Source organism: Panthera pardus, unplaced genomic scaffold (genome assembly GCF_024362965.1).
Source record: "Panthera pardus isolate Hobbes unplaced genomic scaffold, ASM2436296v1 HiC_scaffold_6, whole genome shotgun sequence".
In the NCBI taxonomy this organism is placed as follows: Eukaryota; Metazoa; Chordata; class Mammalia; order Carnivora; family Felidae; genus Panthera; species Panthera pardus.
Window position 1 is genome coordinate 18081136 of NW_026526991.1, and position 16986 is coordinate 18098121.

The window sequence follows — 16986 nt, forward strand, 5'->3', positions numbered from 1 at the left end:
TTCCTTTTGGCCTCTAGATGCCAGCCACTCTGGCCTTCTTTCTGTCCTTCAAGTACATTCTGCCTTTTGGCCTTGGCACCAGCTGTTGCCTCTGCCAGGAATGTTCTTCCCACTCATATTTTTGTAGTACCAGTTCTTTCTGGTTATTTAGATCTCAGCCAAAGTGTCACTTTCTCAGAGTGGCCTACCCCATCTGATGTTACCTAGTAATTCTATGAATACCTAGTCATTCTCTATCTTGTCAGTGGGTTTTAATTCTTGGCATAGCTTTTACTGCTACCTGACTTTGTCTAGTTTCCTTTTTGTTTTTAAATTAATTAATTTATTTTTTATTGTCTGTCTCTGCTCCCTGCTGCCCTCTCCTCTCTGACCCTCCCAGCTGCTGGGATGTAAGCTCCACGAAAGGAGGACTCTGCCTCTTGCGTTCACTGCTGTGTTCCTGGCACCCGCAGCAGCACCGGGCACGGTGTGGCTGCTGAATGGCCCCTTCCTATGTCTCCACCCTGATCCTGAACCAAACAGCTCGCTCTCTCTGCTCTTCAGTCCCCTAAGCACCTTGCTTTTTCCTGCCCTAGAGCCTTTGCATTGTGCTCTTCCTCTGCCCAGAATTTTTACACCCTCCCTCCCTCATTTTGCTGCAACAGCTTCTATTCTTTTTTAAACTCTCAGCTCAATTGTCATTTCTATGGAGAAACCTCCCGTAGTTCATATCACCATCTCTTTCATGGTTCTTTTCATGGTTTGAATTTATATTCATTTGTATGAAGGATAAACTGTCTGGATGTAGCCCCACTTAGCAGGATGGCTTTCTTATACTTGGTGTGTCCAGAACCATGTTGAAGATGACACACGTCCTGCTGGCATGCCACATGTGATGGTAACGTTGATCGCATTTTACTAGAGCGAAATGGATGTGGGGCTGTCACCATTCACACAAAATTTTAAAAAGAAAACTTTACCGGGGCGGCGGGGGGGCATCTTTATACTCCATTTTTAAACCTGTCTGAAACCATGGCTTGGAGCCAGCAGAGGAGGCTGTGGCTGTGGATTCCAGTGCAACCATCAACACTGCTATTCGGGCAGTTAAACTTTACGCCCATTCCAAGCTGTAAATGTTAGTCACCCCACCCCCCCCCCCCCCCCCCCGCCCCACGCCCCATAAAGAGACCATTAACTTAAAAAAAAAACACATAATGTATAGGATGATCTCAAGTTTATTTTTTTTTGAGAGAGTTTATAAATAAGTTTATTTATTTTGAGAGACAGAGAGAGCACAAGCAATAGAGGGGCAGAGAGAGAGAGAGAGAGAGAGGGAGAGAGAGAGAATCCCAAGCAGTCTCTGAGATCTGCTCTGAGCCAGAAACAGTGTTTGATCCCACAACTGTGAGATATGACCTGAGCTGAAATCAAGAGTCGGATGCTTAACCAACTGAGCCACCCAGGTGCCCCTCAAGTTTGTTTTTAAAAAATGTGTATGGAGCATCTGGGTGGCTCAGTCGGTTAAGTGTCCAACTTCAGCTCAGGTCATGATCTCGAAGTTCATGAGTTTGAGCCTCATATCGGGCTCTCTGCTGTCAGTGCAGAGCCCTCTTTGGAGCCTCTGTCCCCCCACCTGTCTCTGCCCCTCTCCGTTCGTGTGCTCTCTCTCTCTCTCTCTCTCTCTCTCAAAAATAAACATTAAAAAAATGTGTTTGGATACATGCAAAAGATCAGAGGTGCATACAACAATATGTTAATGCAGATTATCTTTGAATGATGCAATTATGAGTGATTTCTTCTTTGTACTTTTCTATATTTCTCAATTTTCCTATAATGTACACATACTAGTTTTATAGTGAGAAAAGTTATTTTCTTATCTATCCCAACTATATGTTTGTGCTAAGTAAATGAACACGAGGATGTGGTCAGTGGCAGGAAGGGTTCATGAATGAAGATTTGTTGGAGCACTGAGATTGTTGAATTGAGTGTGGAACATAGTGAATGAACATAGTCCATTCCCACCTGAGCCCTTGACAGGTGGGCTGGACCTGGTAATCCTCATAGAATTTGCAAGACCAAGCCGGCCCTGGGCAAGGGCCCATCCCTTAGCTCTTTGTCCAGACCACCCTCAGCTGCTCTAAGCAGCTACTTACAGTTCTTAGATTCCTTTGTCACTTGGCTTGACCCACCAGGTCTCATACCCACCTTAGGTCCGTTTGCTTGGATGGCCACTGTGGACGAGAGTCTTGTCTCTCTCCCTTGACTCTGATTTGGTTTTAGCTCTTGGACTCGAAGCACTACAGCTTTGGTTCAAAGCGTCCTGGCCTCTCTGTGGTGCTGAGGGCTGCGATGCTTTTTGTTGGGAGCCTGGGATATTGTCTGACACATAGTAGATGTTCAATAAATGTTTGTACTGTGCACAAATGGTGATCCCTGGAGAAGTTGGCAGAAGGAAAACAGGAGTGCATTCATTGTCTGGGTGGCCTACAGCGTGAGCGATGGAACAGATGAAGAACAAGGAATATATTTTTGTCCAGCAGATTAGATGCAATAATTTGAAATGAAACAGTCGTCAAATGTAGAAGTTTGTATACTGGGATGTTTGGGAAGAAAAATTCTGAAAATGATGACTTTGTAGTACCATGTATTTAACTGAATCTTCAAGTTAAAAAATTCTGTGTATTTTCATTTGTATATAATAGGGTATAACACACACACACACACAAACACACACACACAGACACACACAGTATGTTCCTTATTTGGTCCTTTTAACATTTTGTTCTTTCTGTCAAAGCCAGTAATTCAAGATAGTTACAACAGAGGGCAGAATTGTGTAAGTAATTTAAACACCTTTTTATTCTTGCCTGACAATGCCCCCCAAGTTCAAATTGCAGCATTATATAGACTGCACTATAGAAATACTCTTTGACTCTCTGGTTTTCAAATTTTACGTATCAAAAGATCATTTAAAAGCATTAGAGTTGTTGTTTATGTCATTGTTTGAAATACTTGGTAATATATGTAAACATTCATAAAAGCAAAAAGCTAATCCCTTGAGAGAGAAATACTGAAGTGTGGATAATGTGTTTAACTCCTGTGTCAAGATTAAGTATTGGATGCTCTTTGTTCCTTTCTGAATATGCTTTAGGTTTATTTACCTTTACTTCCATTCTAGTGCTGGAATGCAGGCTTTTTGAGGTTACCACCATGGACAAATGCCGATTAATGTTCTTTATTGTGAAATTTCTGAAGCTTATGGGCAAGATCAATGAAGCAGAAGGATTATTCTTGACTGTCGAGAACATGTTAGTGCAGGTAAAGTGGGAAGCCGCTTTATTTTTTAATTTTTTTTAAATTTAAAAATTTTTAATTTTTCATATAATTTATTTAATTTACATCCAAGTTAGTTAGCTTATAGTGCAACAATGATTTCAGGAGTAGATTCCTTAGTGCCCCTTACCCATTTAGACCATCCCCCCTCCCACAACCCCTCCAGTAACCCCCTGTTTGTTCTCCATATTTAAGAGTCTCTTATGTTTGGTCCCCCTCCCTGTTTTTATATTATTTTTATTTCCCTTCCCCTATGTTCATCTGTTTTGTCTCTTAAAGTCCTCATATGAGTGAAGTCATATGATATTTGTCTTTCTCTGACTAATTTCGCTTAGCATAATACCCTCTAGTTCCATCCATGCAGTTGCAAATGGCAAGATTTCATTCTTTTTGATTGCTGAGTAATACCCCATTGTCTATATATACCACATGTTCTTTATCCATTCATCCATTGATGGACATTTGGGCCCTTTCCATACTTTGGCTATTGTCAATAGTGCTGCTATAAACATGGGGGTGCATGTGTCCCTTCGAAACAGCACCCCTGTATCCCTTGGATAAATGCCTAGTAGTGCAATTGCTGGGTTGTAGGGTAGTTCTATTTTTAGTTTTTTGAGGAACCTCCATGCTGTTTTCTAGAGTGGCTGCACCAGCTTGCATTCCCACCAACGATGCAAAAGAGATCCTCTTTCTCCGCATCCTCGTCAACATCTGTTGTTGCCTGAGTTGTTAATGTTAGCCATTCTGACAGGGGTCAGGTGGTATCTCGGTGTGGTTTTGATTTGTATTTCCCTGATGATGAGTGATGTCAAGCACTTTTTCATGAGTCAGTTGGCCATCTGGAGGGAAATTGCTTTAAATCATTCAGATGTGATTCCTTTTGTGTTAGATATTTTCAGCCATCACTTACCTTTGTTCCTTTGTAAGTTAGTCCACAAAGAGAGGAATTAACAATAAATAACAAATAACAAATTAATTACATCAATTAGAGAAGAAGCTAACTTTAATCCATACCCCAAACTGTAGATTAATGATGACAAGAAGTGAATAGATAGGAGTCATTTTTGAAGGAATATGTACCAATAGGTGCCAGTTTGTGGGAGGAAAAGAGGAATGTTGATAAAGCAAAAAAAAAAAAAAAAAAAGAATAATTGATTGAAATGAACTAATAACAGACCGATTAAGGTCTTGGTTATGGTTTTAATTGGTTGTAATTTTCACAAAGATGTTGGGGAAGGTTGATTATCTTGTCTCTATGTTGATTTTTTTGGAAATACTAACTTTTGGCTTTCTTGAATACACTGAAAGTTTTATTCATAATGCATAACTATGTTTATGATGACATTTAACTGCCCTTTAAAATAATTATAAATTTTTACTGATTTCAGTAGACCAAGAGTGGTATAACCGAAGACAAAACTGTTTTTATTTTAAAACAAAGACCTTCAAGTTTTGATAAAACACTGCCTCTGCCCCCATCACACACATCTTTATAGAAGGAATTCTTTAAAACATTTTTTTAAATGTTTATTTATTTTTGAGAGAGAGAGGGGGAGAAAGACAGAGTGTGAGTGGGGGAAGGGCAGAGAGAGAGGGAGACACAGAATCCAAAGCAGGCTCCCCTGATGTGGGGCTTGAACTCACGGAGTGCAAAATCATGACCTGAGCCAAAGTCGGATGCTTAACTGACTGAGCCACCCAGGTGCCCTGGAAGGAATTCTATCTAAAGAGATTAAGAAGACCTACCACTATAAGTATCTCTATGGTGGAGACCATGCTTATTTACCAGTTTTGTGTCCTCCGTGGCGTATTACAACCTACGGGTGCCTCATAAATGAATCAGTGAGTCAGTCTGAATTTGCAAATAACTTCATGTCCTTAGAAGGCAGCACAGGGTAGTAAAGAGAGCATGTGAGGTTTTCGGGCTGACCCAAATTTAAAGTGCTTTGGCACTTACTGTTGTGTGACCTTGGCAAGAATTTTGACCTCAAGGGGTTGTTAACAGGGTCAAGTAAGAAAGCGTACAACCCACTGCACACAATGTATGGCACATAGTAGCTGTTTTGTGAGTGCTGTCTATGGGTTATAAAGTAACGGAGGCCTAGGTTAGAAATAATGAGAGAGCTTGATTTACACAATTTTGGCCACTCCTTGGTCTTTCAGGGACTGGAGTCCAGTGATTCTCTGCTGTCTTCTTATGACTGTGGACTTTCCCCCTGCACCCCCGATTTTTTTTCCCCCATGAGATCCAGATGTTCATCACTGACAGGTGTCTCTCTGGAGAGCACCAGCTCTCTTATTAGGTAATCACTGAAGGCCTGGTTGCAGTCATTTACTTAGTCATTCACTCATTCATCTACTCACCGAGGGCCCAGCCTCGCCTGAGCACTGTGCCAGGAGTTGGGACGAGAGCGGTGAGCGAGGCGGGCGCAGTCTCTGCCCGCACGGAGCTCCGTGTCTGGCTGGAAGTCACTGCCAACGTCCCCAACGGTGATGAAGCATCATCTGTAAAATACATGGCTGTGAACCGACAAGGCAGCTTCGCAGGAGGCGTGTCAGAGCTTAGACCTTCGAAGGGCATTTCCCTCTTCAGAGAACTCCTTTGGGAGGCATCAATCTTAGGATTCCGCTCTCAAAATAATTTTGGTAGAGTTCTGGGGACTAGCCACCGTGGAGATTATTGAAAGGATTTTCTTCAGGCTCTGAGGGTACTTCCAAAAGAGACGTTCTGAAACTACTTTGGTGACGACGACGTCTTTGAAGTAGGTGCCCACCCTTCTAGAAGGGGGAGGTTCTCATTATTTGTGACGTGTTCTCATTCTGTACTTCTATCACTGTCCTCGCTACTTCTGCTGAAGTTATTGAAAAACTTGAATGCATGGTTTTCAATGGGGAGGCAGTTTTGTCCCCATGGGAGTATACAGCAACGCCAGAGAGATTTTTGGTTGTCACACCTTGCGGAGGGCAGGGTTGCTACCGGCATCTAGTGGGGAGAAGCCAGGAGCACTGCTATGCACCCCACGTGCATAGGACACCCCCTCACTCCACTCCACACACACGCACAACTCGGAGTTAGCCTGCCCCAAATGTCAGTGGTGCCCAATCTCATGCGGAGTTCCCTCAGGACTGGTATCCTTTTCATTTTGTGCAGACTCAGTCCCTGACAGAGATGCTTCCCAAAGTACAGAATGCTACTGGAGAACTCTATCTTGAAGTAGGGATGACTCAGGAGGGGTTCCAGTGTTTCCAGAGAGCATGGTCGAACCTGATGGATATTTCCCCCAGCGACGTGAAAGACGGCCAGGACTTAGTGAAGCAAAAAGGTATGGCGGACACGTGCAGAGAGAATAACCCGATGGGTTTCAGAGGTAGATCGACTCTGGGCTATTCCCACCCACCAAGAAAGGGGAGTGGGTGTATGTGCTTTTGTGCACTTGAGTATTTTGGCGGGCAGGTGAGGGTTGACCATTAACCCTCCTCTTCTGACAGAGCAGCCTTAGGGCATGTTGAAGGCCGTTGTGTTGTGCCTCAGGAAGGGGGCCGTTCAGAGGACTCTGAAGCCTGCCTTTCTGGGTTTGAATCTCACCTCTCCACTTACTGGCTCTCTGCCCTTAGACGCATGACTCAACCTTTCTGGGGCACCTTTTTCATATTTATAAGGGACGGATAAAAAGAGTGTCGATTGCACGTTGTTGTGAGACTAGAGGTGTTCGTAAGAGACCATGAGACATGCAGAATGGTGCCTGGCATATAGTTAGGTCCTCAAGGGAGCCGTTGCTTTATTCTCCAGCATTTGATGCCCGAGGCTGCTGTGGTACCGCTAATAGAGCAGAGACAAAAATGTTTAGTGAATGAAGATATTAAGCATTTTCGACCCACTGATTTACAGTCAGACTAAGCTGAAGGATTCTAGACTTGTGCCATATTGAAATGGCTGCATTCATTAGCTTTTGTTGTATAACAAACCACCCCAAAGCTCAGCCATTCCAACAATGGCCATTTACCATTGTCCATCGTCTGTGGGTTGGCTGGGGGCCTTCCACAGGTGTGGGGTGGGCTCGGCAGATGAGCGCTGGGCTCACGCGAGTGTCTGAGATCAGCAGGCAGGGCCAACATGGCTGCCTGGTCTACCACGGCTTCATGTAGATGTCTGATGGTTGTCTCCTCAGATGACGGGGTGGCTGGACCATGGGTTCCTCATCCTGCAGGAGGATAGCGAGGGCCCGTTCACTTGGTGGCTCACAGGATTCCAAAAGGAGGGGAGCAGAAGCCTGTGCCCAGGCACTAACCTAGGCTTAGAACTGGCACAGAGCCCCTTCAGCAGCATTCGATTGGTCAAAGTGAGTCACCAGCCTTCTCTCAAAGGTGGAGAGAGACTCCACCTCTTTCTTTAATTTTATTTATTTATATTTTATTTTATTTTTTTAAATTTACATCCAAATTAGTTAGCATATAGTGCAACAATGATTTCAGGAGTAGATTCCTTAAGCCCCTTACCCATTTAGCCCATCCCCCCTCCCACACCCCCTCCAGTAACCCTCGGTTTGTTCTCCATATTTATGAGTCTCTTCTGTTTTGTCCCCCTCCCTGTTTTTATATTATTTTTGCTTCCCTTCCCCTATGTTCATCTGTTTTGTCTCTTAAAGTCCTCATATGACTGAAGTCATATGATATTTGTCTTTCTCTGACTGATATTAGCATAATACCCTCCAGTTCCATCCATGTAGTTGCAAGTGGCAAGATTTCATTCTTTTTGATTGCTGAGTAATACCCCATTGTCTATATATACCACATGTTCTTTATCCATTCATCCATCGATGGACATTCAGGCTCTTTCCATACTTTGGCCATTGTTGATAGTGCTGCTATAAACATGGGGGTGCGTATGTCCCTTCGAAACAGCACCCCTGTATCCCTTGGATAAATGCCTAGTAGTGCAATTGCTGGGTCGCAGTGTAGTTCTATTTTTAGTTTTTTGAGGAACCTCCATACTGTTTTCCAGAGTGGCTGCACCAGCTTGCATTCCCACCAACAATGCAAAAGAGATCCTCTTTCTCTGCATCCTTGCCAACATCTGTTGTTGACTGAGTTGTTAATGTTAGCCATTCTGACAGGGGTCAGGTGGTATCTCAGTGTGGTTTTGATTTGTATTTCCCTGATGATGAGTGAAGTTGAGCATTTTTTTCATGTGTCGGTTGGCCATTTGAATTTATTCTTTGGAGAAGTGTCTATTCATGTCATTTGCCCATTCTTCATTGGATTATATGTTTTTCGGGTGTTGAGTTTGATAAGTTCTTTATAGATTTTGGATACGAATCCTTTATCGATACATCGTTTGCAAATATCTTCTCCCATTCTGTTGGTTGCCTTTTAGTTTTGCTGATTGTTTCCTTCACTGTGCAGAAGCTTTTTATTTTGATGAGGTCCCAGTAGTTCATTTTTGCTTTTGTTTCCCTTGCCTCTGGAGACGTGTTGAGTAAGAAGTTGCTGCGGCAAGATCAAAGAGGTTTTTTCCTGCTTTATCCTTGAGGATTTTGATGGCTTCCTGTCTTACATTGAGGTCTTTCATCCATTTTGAATTTTTGTGAATTGTGTAAGAAAGTGGTCCAGGTTCATTCTTCTGCATGTCGCTGTCCAGTTTTCCCAGCACCACTTGCTGAAGAGATTGTCTTTATTCTATTGGATATTCTTTCCTGCTTTGTCAAAGATTAGATGGCCACTAATGTTTGTGGGTCCATTTCTGGGTTCTCTATTCTGTTCCATTGATCTGAGTGTCTGTTTTTGTACCAGTACCATACTGTCTTGATGATTACAGCTTTGTAATACAGCTTGAAGTCCGGGATTGAGATGCCTCCTGCTTTGGTTTTCTTTTTTCAAAATTGCTTTGGCTATTCAGGGTCTTTTCTGGCCCATTAAGGATGATGTTAGCATTGGGTCGTTCATATATGGCTTTTATGATCTTGAGGTATGATCCTTCTATCCCTACTTTCTTGAGGGTTTTTATCAAGAAAGGATGCTGTATTTTGTCAAATGCTTTCTCTGCATTTATTGAGAGGATCATATGGTTCTTGTCCTTTCTTTTATTGATGTGATAAATCATGTTAATTGTTTTGCAGATATTGAATCAGCCCTGTATCCCAGGTATAAATCCTACTTGGTCATGGTGAATAATTTTATTAATGTATTGTTGGATCCGGTTGGCTAATATCTTGTTGAGGATTTTTGCATCCAGGTTCATCAGGGAAATTGGTCTATTGTTCTCCTCTTTGGTGGGGTCTCTGTCTGGTTTTAGAATCAAGGTAATGCTGGCCTCATAGAAAGAGTTTGGAAGTTTTCCTACCATTTCTATTTTTTGGAACAGCTTCAAGAGAATAGGTGTTACTTCTTCCTTAAGTGTTCGGTAGAATTCCCCTGGAGAGCCATCTGGCCCTGGACTCTTGTTTTTTGGCAGATTTTTGATTACTAATTCAATTTCTTTACTGGTTATGGGTCTGTTTGAATTTTCTATTTCTTCCTGTTTCAGTTTTGTTAGTGTATATGTTTCTAGGAATTTGTCCATTTCTTCCAGATAGCCCATTTTATTGGCATATAATTGCTCATAATATTCTCTTATTATTGTTTTTATTTCTGTTGTGTTGGTTGTGATCTGTCCTCTTTCATTCTTGATTTTATTTATTTGGGTCCTTTCCTTTTTCTTTCTGATCAAACTGGCTAGTGGTTTATCAATTTTGTTAATTCTTTCAAAGAACCAGTTTCTGGTTTCATTGATCTGTTCTACTGGTTTTTGTTTGTTTGTTTTTTTTGTTTGTTTGTTTTCTATATCATTAATTTCTGCTCTAATCTTTATTATTTCCTGTCTTCTGCTGGTTTTGGGTTTTATTTGCTGTTCTTTTTCCAGCTCCTTAAGGCATAAGGTTAGGTTGTGTATCTGAGATCTTTCTTCCTTTTTTAGGAAGGCCTGGATTCCTATATACTTTCCTCTTATGACCGCCTTTGCTGCGTCCCAGAGGTTTTGGGTTGTGGTGTTATCATTTTCATTGACTTCTATATACTTCTTAATTTCCTCTTCAGCTGCTCGGTTAGCCCATTCATTCTTTCGTAGGATGTTCTTCAGTCTCCAAGTATTTGTTACCTTTCCAATTTTTTTCTTGTGGTTGATTTTGAGTTTCATAGTGTTGTGGTCTGAAAATATGCATGGTATGATCTCGATTTTTTGTACTTGCTGAGGGCCAAATTGTGTCCAAGTATACGGTCTATTCTGGAGAACATTCCATGTGCACTGGAGAAGAATGTATATTCTGCTGCTTTAGGATGAAATGTTCTAAATATATCTGTTAAGTCCACCTGGTCCAATGTGTCATTCAAAGCCATTGTTTCCTTGTTGATGTTTTGATTAGATGATCTGTCCATTGTTGTGAGTGGGGGAGAGACTCCATCTCTTGATGGGAGGAGGCATAGAGTGACATTGCAAAGGGGAATCAGTACAAGTTGGCATGGGGGGTTACGGCTGTTTTTGCAATCTACCACCATGGCTAGAAGATCAAAGGTCACCTTGGGCAAGCCACTTCACCTCACTAGATATCATCTATAAATCCACTTTGATAGTAATAGTTCTCATTTGTTGAATGCTTGTTATGTATGACACTTTATGCTCATGATCTTTTATCTTCAAATATACCTGATGTGGTATGTATTGCTACCCCCATTTTATAGATGAGGGAACTGAAGGTCAGAAAGATAGAATAATTTAAACTACTTCAGCTCCCACAGCCAGCAGATTTGGAGCTGGAAGTTCAAGCTAGGCCTGTCTGACCCTAAAGTCTGTCTGCAATAACTCCTCACTATACAGAATCTCTTCTAGCATTGATGTGTATGAAGCTATAATCCTTGATATACAGAGTATAGCTTCTGAGGCACCCTCATGCAGGCAGGACTGGTTACAGGCATGCTAGGACCTTGGTGAGCAGAGAACACCAGGGGGGGAACCAGGGGCACTTAGGTGGGTTCTGGGACTGGCCTTCCAAAGCCAGCTGGGCAGTTCAAAGTACAGAGCTCCAAGGAATTGAGCAGACCTTGGCATGGGGTAGACAAATGTGTTTCCTCAAGGAGGTCAAACCAGCAGGAGGGGTGGGGTCCTGCTGAAAAGAGATGCTTGAGGGTAGATCATTGTCCTTATCAGCAACTTTGATGGGGACCCACTATAGCTCCAGGCTTCTGACAAGAGTCAGGCCGGGATTCAGGGCCCAAGAGAGCAGATAAAGGGAGAGGGGCAAGGATTCCAGCCTGGCCAGAGCTCATACATTCAAGAACTGTGTACTGAGCACCTGCGATGCACCCAGGGCTTTGCTGAACCCAGTACAGTGAGCAGGACAGTCACCAACACTGCCCTCTAATGGAGGTGACAGGTAACACACAATGATTGCAGGTTGGAATAAATACAATGGAAGACACAGAGGAGACACAGGTAGAGCTTAATCAGGGGGAGAGTCTGCCTCTGAAGGGTTAAGAGGGCATTTAAGTTGAGACATGTGGTCCTGGCAAAGGAGACAGCATGTGCAGAGCCCTGGGGTGGGAAGGGGCTTGGCCTGTGCTAGCCGTGGGAAGAGCCTCCCTGAGCAAAGGGCAGGAAGCAGCTGGGCCCGAATTGTATCGGGCCTTGGGCAAGCATTCGGATTTTATTCTCAGTGAGGGGGAAGCCGTTACAGAGAGTTAGGCTGGGGATGGCATCATCCGATTTCCGTTTTGAGACCACTTTTGCTGCGGTGTGGAGAATGGACTACATGGCGGGTGAGAGGGGACATTGGGAGATCGGGTACATGGCTCTATCCCTCCCTGATGCCCAAGTGAAAGACGTGAGGCCCTGGGTGAGGTGGGGGTGGGGCAGTGAATGTGGTCCCACTGATGACGGAAAAGATGCCTCTTGACAGTTTCATGGTAATCTTCTATAATCACAACTGAATTCCATAGCACAGGGAGTTAAGTCTGATTTTCTTTACTGCCACCAATGCTGGACTAATGCCTTCTGGGAACATTGTTGGGGCTTTTTCTCTTCCTAACAAAGTAGGGCTTAGAAAATCCTTTCTGCATTTTAGGACTCTGTATTAGTGTCAGAATATATAACTCTCAATAAAGGAGCAAGATGCTGGGCCTTTGCAGAAGGTACATCCCCAAGGCAGTGTGTATCTAAGGATAGCTCATGATTTCTTAGTTGGATTTATAGGGCTAATTCATGTGCTTCTTGTTGTAAGCTTTATCATTTTATTATTATTGCAAGACTGTGCTGGCTGCCTTCTGTAGGACTTGGCTACCACAGTGATGATCCATATTCTTACTTAATTTCTGATCTATTCATTTGCAAAACGGTCTCAGAATTCGGTTCCAATCTGTTGTCGTAGCTCTTCAGCCTTGTAATTGCTGTGCACACACAAATTCGTTGTATGAAAACCAAGCCCTGTGCAATGTAGGCCAGGAATTGATTTATTAAGAAAATCCTGGCTATTGGCAGTGATGAAGAAATGATGTTAAATGCTCTGCCTATTGACATCTTAAGTCTTTTGTAGAACAAAAAAACCTTAAGCATCGTCTTCTTTGCCAAAATGTATTCTCTGCAGGCAGAGTGCTGAACAACCTGGTAAAGTCAGCAAGTGAAAAGTACTTAAAAGAAAATCATATTTTGGAATGTGCTACTGAAATTTCCAGCTTTTTGGACAACAACCCCTGTGACCAGGCTACCATGAAATACACCGAAGGTGTTCTGATGTAAACATGAATTTTTTTCTTGAAAAATTATTGTTTTCTGTACTAGTTTTTATTGTTAAGATTAATATTCTTTTTTTTTTAACATTTGTTTTTGAGAGAAAGAATGTAGCATGAGTGGGGGAGGGGCAGAGAGAGGAGGACAGAGGATCTGAAGCAGGCTCCACGCTGTCAGCACAGAGCCTGATGTGTGGCTTGAACTCACGAACCGTGAGATCATGACCTGAACTGCAATTAAGAGTCGGCCTCTCGGGGCGCCTGGGTGGCGCAGTCGGTTAAGCGTCCGACTTCAGCCAGGTCACGATCTCGCGGTCTGTGAGTTCGAGCCCCGCGTCAGGCTCTGGGCTGATGGCTCGGAGCCTGGAGCCTGTTTCAGATTCTGTGTCTCCCTCTCTCTCTGCCCCTCCCCCGTTCATGCTCTGTCTCTCTCTGTCCCAAAAATAAATAAAAAACGTTGAAAAAAAAAAAATTAAAAAAAAAAAAAAAAAAGAGTCGGCCTCTTAACCGACTGAACCACCCAGGTGCCCCAAGATTAAGATTCTTAAGCCACACTTGTTAATCCATTTTCCATCTAACTGGGTGAAGAAATGCCAAATGTTAGCATTTCTATCCTCTGCTTCTGTGGTTCTCAACTAGGGGTGACTTTGCTCCTCGGGGCACCTCTGGTAATGTCTGGAGGCATTTGGAGGGGTTCTTACTGACACCTAGTGGGTAGAGGCCAGGATGATGCTACACATTATACAATACACAAGACAGTCCCACAACATAGTACCTAGCCCAAGTGTCAATAGTGATCGGGTTGAGAATAGTGTCTAGTTTCTTATAAGATATTCACTTATCTCCTTATAAGTCACTGTGAAGGTCTTGAATCTCTATATTAGAAACTGCTCTGCTGTTCTGTTTCTTTCTGTATAAAATTAAAGATGTTTGTAAGAATTACCTTTGATAGTACAATGAAGTAGCCAATAATATCATACCTAGTAAAGACACACATGCATTTTATTCTCAGATTTGCTGCTGGAGACACGTCTCTTGCAAAAATGAGACTTCAAGAATGCTTAAATATCAGGAGAAGTTTGTTTGGTGAGAAAAATATCCTAGTTGGAGAAATTATGGAATTTTTAGCAGATTTACTATCTTTTCTACCGGAAGAGAGTGAAAGGTAAATTTATATCAAATGTTCTAAGTAGCGTGTCTTCTCCTCCCCCCTCCCGCCCCCCACCAAAATACCAGTGGCTGGGAGGTCTGGGGTTGACCCACCGAGGGTGCCTCACTTCTTTGACTGCAGCCTTGTTCAGAAACCTGAGAGTTCTGTCCCTGTCTGTCAGGACACTGACTGTAATGTATTTGAAAGGACCTCTTGACCCACGAATTGTGTAGAAGTTTTTGCAGTAGGAAAAATACAAAGGGGTGTGATGTTGTTGTGTTTCCCTGAATCACTCCCAGGCCTTGTGAGGAAGATGTACAGCCGACCCTTAAACCGCACAGGTGTGAACTGTGTGGATCCACTTATATATGGATTTAAAAAAAATAAATACGGTACAGGACTGTAAATGCATTTTTTCTTCCTTATGATTTTCCTCATAACATTTTCTTTTCCCTAGCTTATTTCGTTGTAAGAGTACAGTATATACAATACGTATGATATACAAGTCTGTACTAATTGACTGCTTATGTTATCAGTAACACAGTCAACGGTACACTATTAAAGTTTTGGGGAGTCAAAAGATATGCACATTTTCAGTTGCACAGGGGTTGGTGTCCCTCTCCACCCCCCCCCCCCCCCCAGCGTGGTTCAAGGGTTAACTGTATTTATATCCTGACTCTGTGCAGGTCTCAGCTCCATTGTCTGTGGGGCCACACCCCATGGGTCTCCTCCTGGAAGACCCAGGCTTTCCCCCTGTGTTTTCCTTCTCCTCTCCTCGCTTGGGAAGTCCCCTTCCTCTCCTGTGACGCTTGGGGCTTTCCTTCTGCTCTCCACACAAGGCAATGTTAAGGCTGTTAGAGAAAAAACTGTTCATAATGATGTAGGGCAGGCCTGGCCCAGGGACCCAGAGCGGGGTGCTGTGAGACCAGCTAAGGGGTCCTTGGCTTCAGGCAGGATGGAAATCAAACGTGAGCCAGCAGGAGGTGAAAGCAGAGTTTACTGAAAAAAAAAAAAAAAAATATATATATATATATAGAGAGAGAGAGAGAGAGAGACAGACAGACAGACAGACAGATAGATGGGGTGTCCAGGAGACTCAGAAAGGAAAAGAGCGCGAGTCTCATTTTTGCTTGGGGTCTGGGAGTTTTTACTGAGGATGGCGGTCTGGTGTACATGTCCCCTCAGGCATCCAGGAACCAGCTAGATCAAAGATGAGGGCCCAGGTGTTAGTTCTTGGAGCCAGGGGTCCTTGGCGTGGAGATGTCTAGTGCTGGTGGTCTGGAGTACCCGTGATGGCTTCTTCTGGTCATTCTCGCCCGGCCCGTCCTTAGATGTTATCTATTCCTGAGAAATCATTAATTCCTTGTCCCTGGCAAGGAGGACATATGCTCTTTGCCTTCTGAGGCATGTGTAGAGTGGGTAGGGGTGCAGGTCCTTGCAAGAATAAAAGCCAGAAAAGAAGGAAAAAAACAACTTTTTCTCTCATGGAGTCCCTTTGCTTTTCCTGTCTCAGTAACACTTGTTAAAGAAAGATAAGGTGGACTTTTTTTCAGGTCCTGCAGTGAGGTTTTGCAGGGGGAGAGATTGGACACAACCCCCAATACAAAGAGAATTTGTGTGTGGGGGGGATCGGTGGACGGAAAATTGCTGAGAAGAAACATCGGGGGTGAGGAGGATTCAAGCTCAATGGACCTAAGGGGATTCTTTTTTTTTTTTAATGTTTTCTTAAATTTTTTTAATGTTTATTTATATTTGAGAGAGAGCGCAAGTGGGGGAGGGGCAGAGAGAGAGAGGGGGACAGAGGATCCCAAGCAGGCTGTGCACTGACAGCAATGAGCCCTGTGGGGCTTGAACTCACGAACCGTGAGATCATGACCTGAGCTGAAGTCAGACGCTCAACCGACTGAGCCACCCAGGTGCCCCCGACCTAACAGGATGCTTGCTGAAAGCAGGCCGGCATGATCAGACCTCACCTGGGGTATGACGGGGAATGAGGAACCCGGTTTTGACAGTGATCAGACATCAGGGGGCGGGGAGTCCTCTTTAAATGGACTTATCAGGATTCTTGCTAAAATTGGACGGTGCAGAAATGAACACAGACATCTAAAAGTTAAGGCCTGTTTGAGAAAGAGTGAGAAGGCCGTGAGCGGAGTTTGGTCAAGGAGAGATTCTTTGTCAGTTCCTGTGTTTGGGAGAGGGGTATAGGTGTCATCCTATGGGTGGAATCAGCGTTAGCATCTACCACTTCTCTCGCCAGATGGGTGTGAGAGAAGGTTCTTTGTGAGTCCAGACGCTGATACACCCCACCCTTCCTTTGGCTCTGGCTCACACCCTCTCAGAGCCGAGTCAGCCAACCGGAAGGCTGGAGATGCTCTAGGTTATATTACAAAGTTGTGGAGTTTTCGTAGTTTCTGTCCCTCCGCTCTCTGTTCTCCGTCTTACCTCTCCCCAGACAGGCAACCTCTTCCCACTTTTGCTCCCAGGAGGGATGAGAGGTTGCCAATGGGCACTTAGTCTTTCTTGGAGTATTCACCTTCAAAAGCGTAGCCCAAATGAGCACGTAGTTAGGGTTAACTTTACAGGTGCTGTCCCATTCATTTCCTCGTTGGTAAAATGAGAGTGAGGATAGTGTCTTCCTCACAGGGTGACTGTGAGGAAGAAGAGATCCCGTCTGTGAAGTGCTTAGCGGAAAGCCTGGCACATTCCAAAAGGGCTCATTAAATGGGGTTCTTAGTATTGTTATTTTGCTCCGCATCAGGTAATTGTTTAGG

At 43.6% G+C, this 16986-nt stretch overlaps 1 protein-coding gene across 1 annotated transcript in view; it reads left to right on the forward strand.

Annotated features, from left to right (window-relative positions):
• Positions 1-16986, forward strand: part of LOC109265427 (putative tetratricopeptide repeat protein 41) — an 81925-nt gene that overhangs the window by 53727 nt on the left and 11212 nt on the right. The window contains 4 exon segments of the mRNA XM_053895062.1: positions 3158-3297; positions 6464-6635; positions 12924-13071; positions 14078-14230. Coding sequence (XP_053751037.1) covers positions 3158-3297; positions 6464-6635; positions 12924-13071; positions 14078-14230 — 613 coding nt within the window.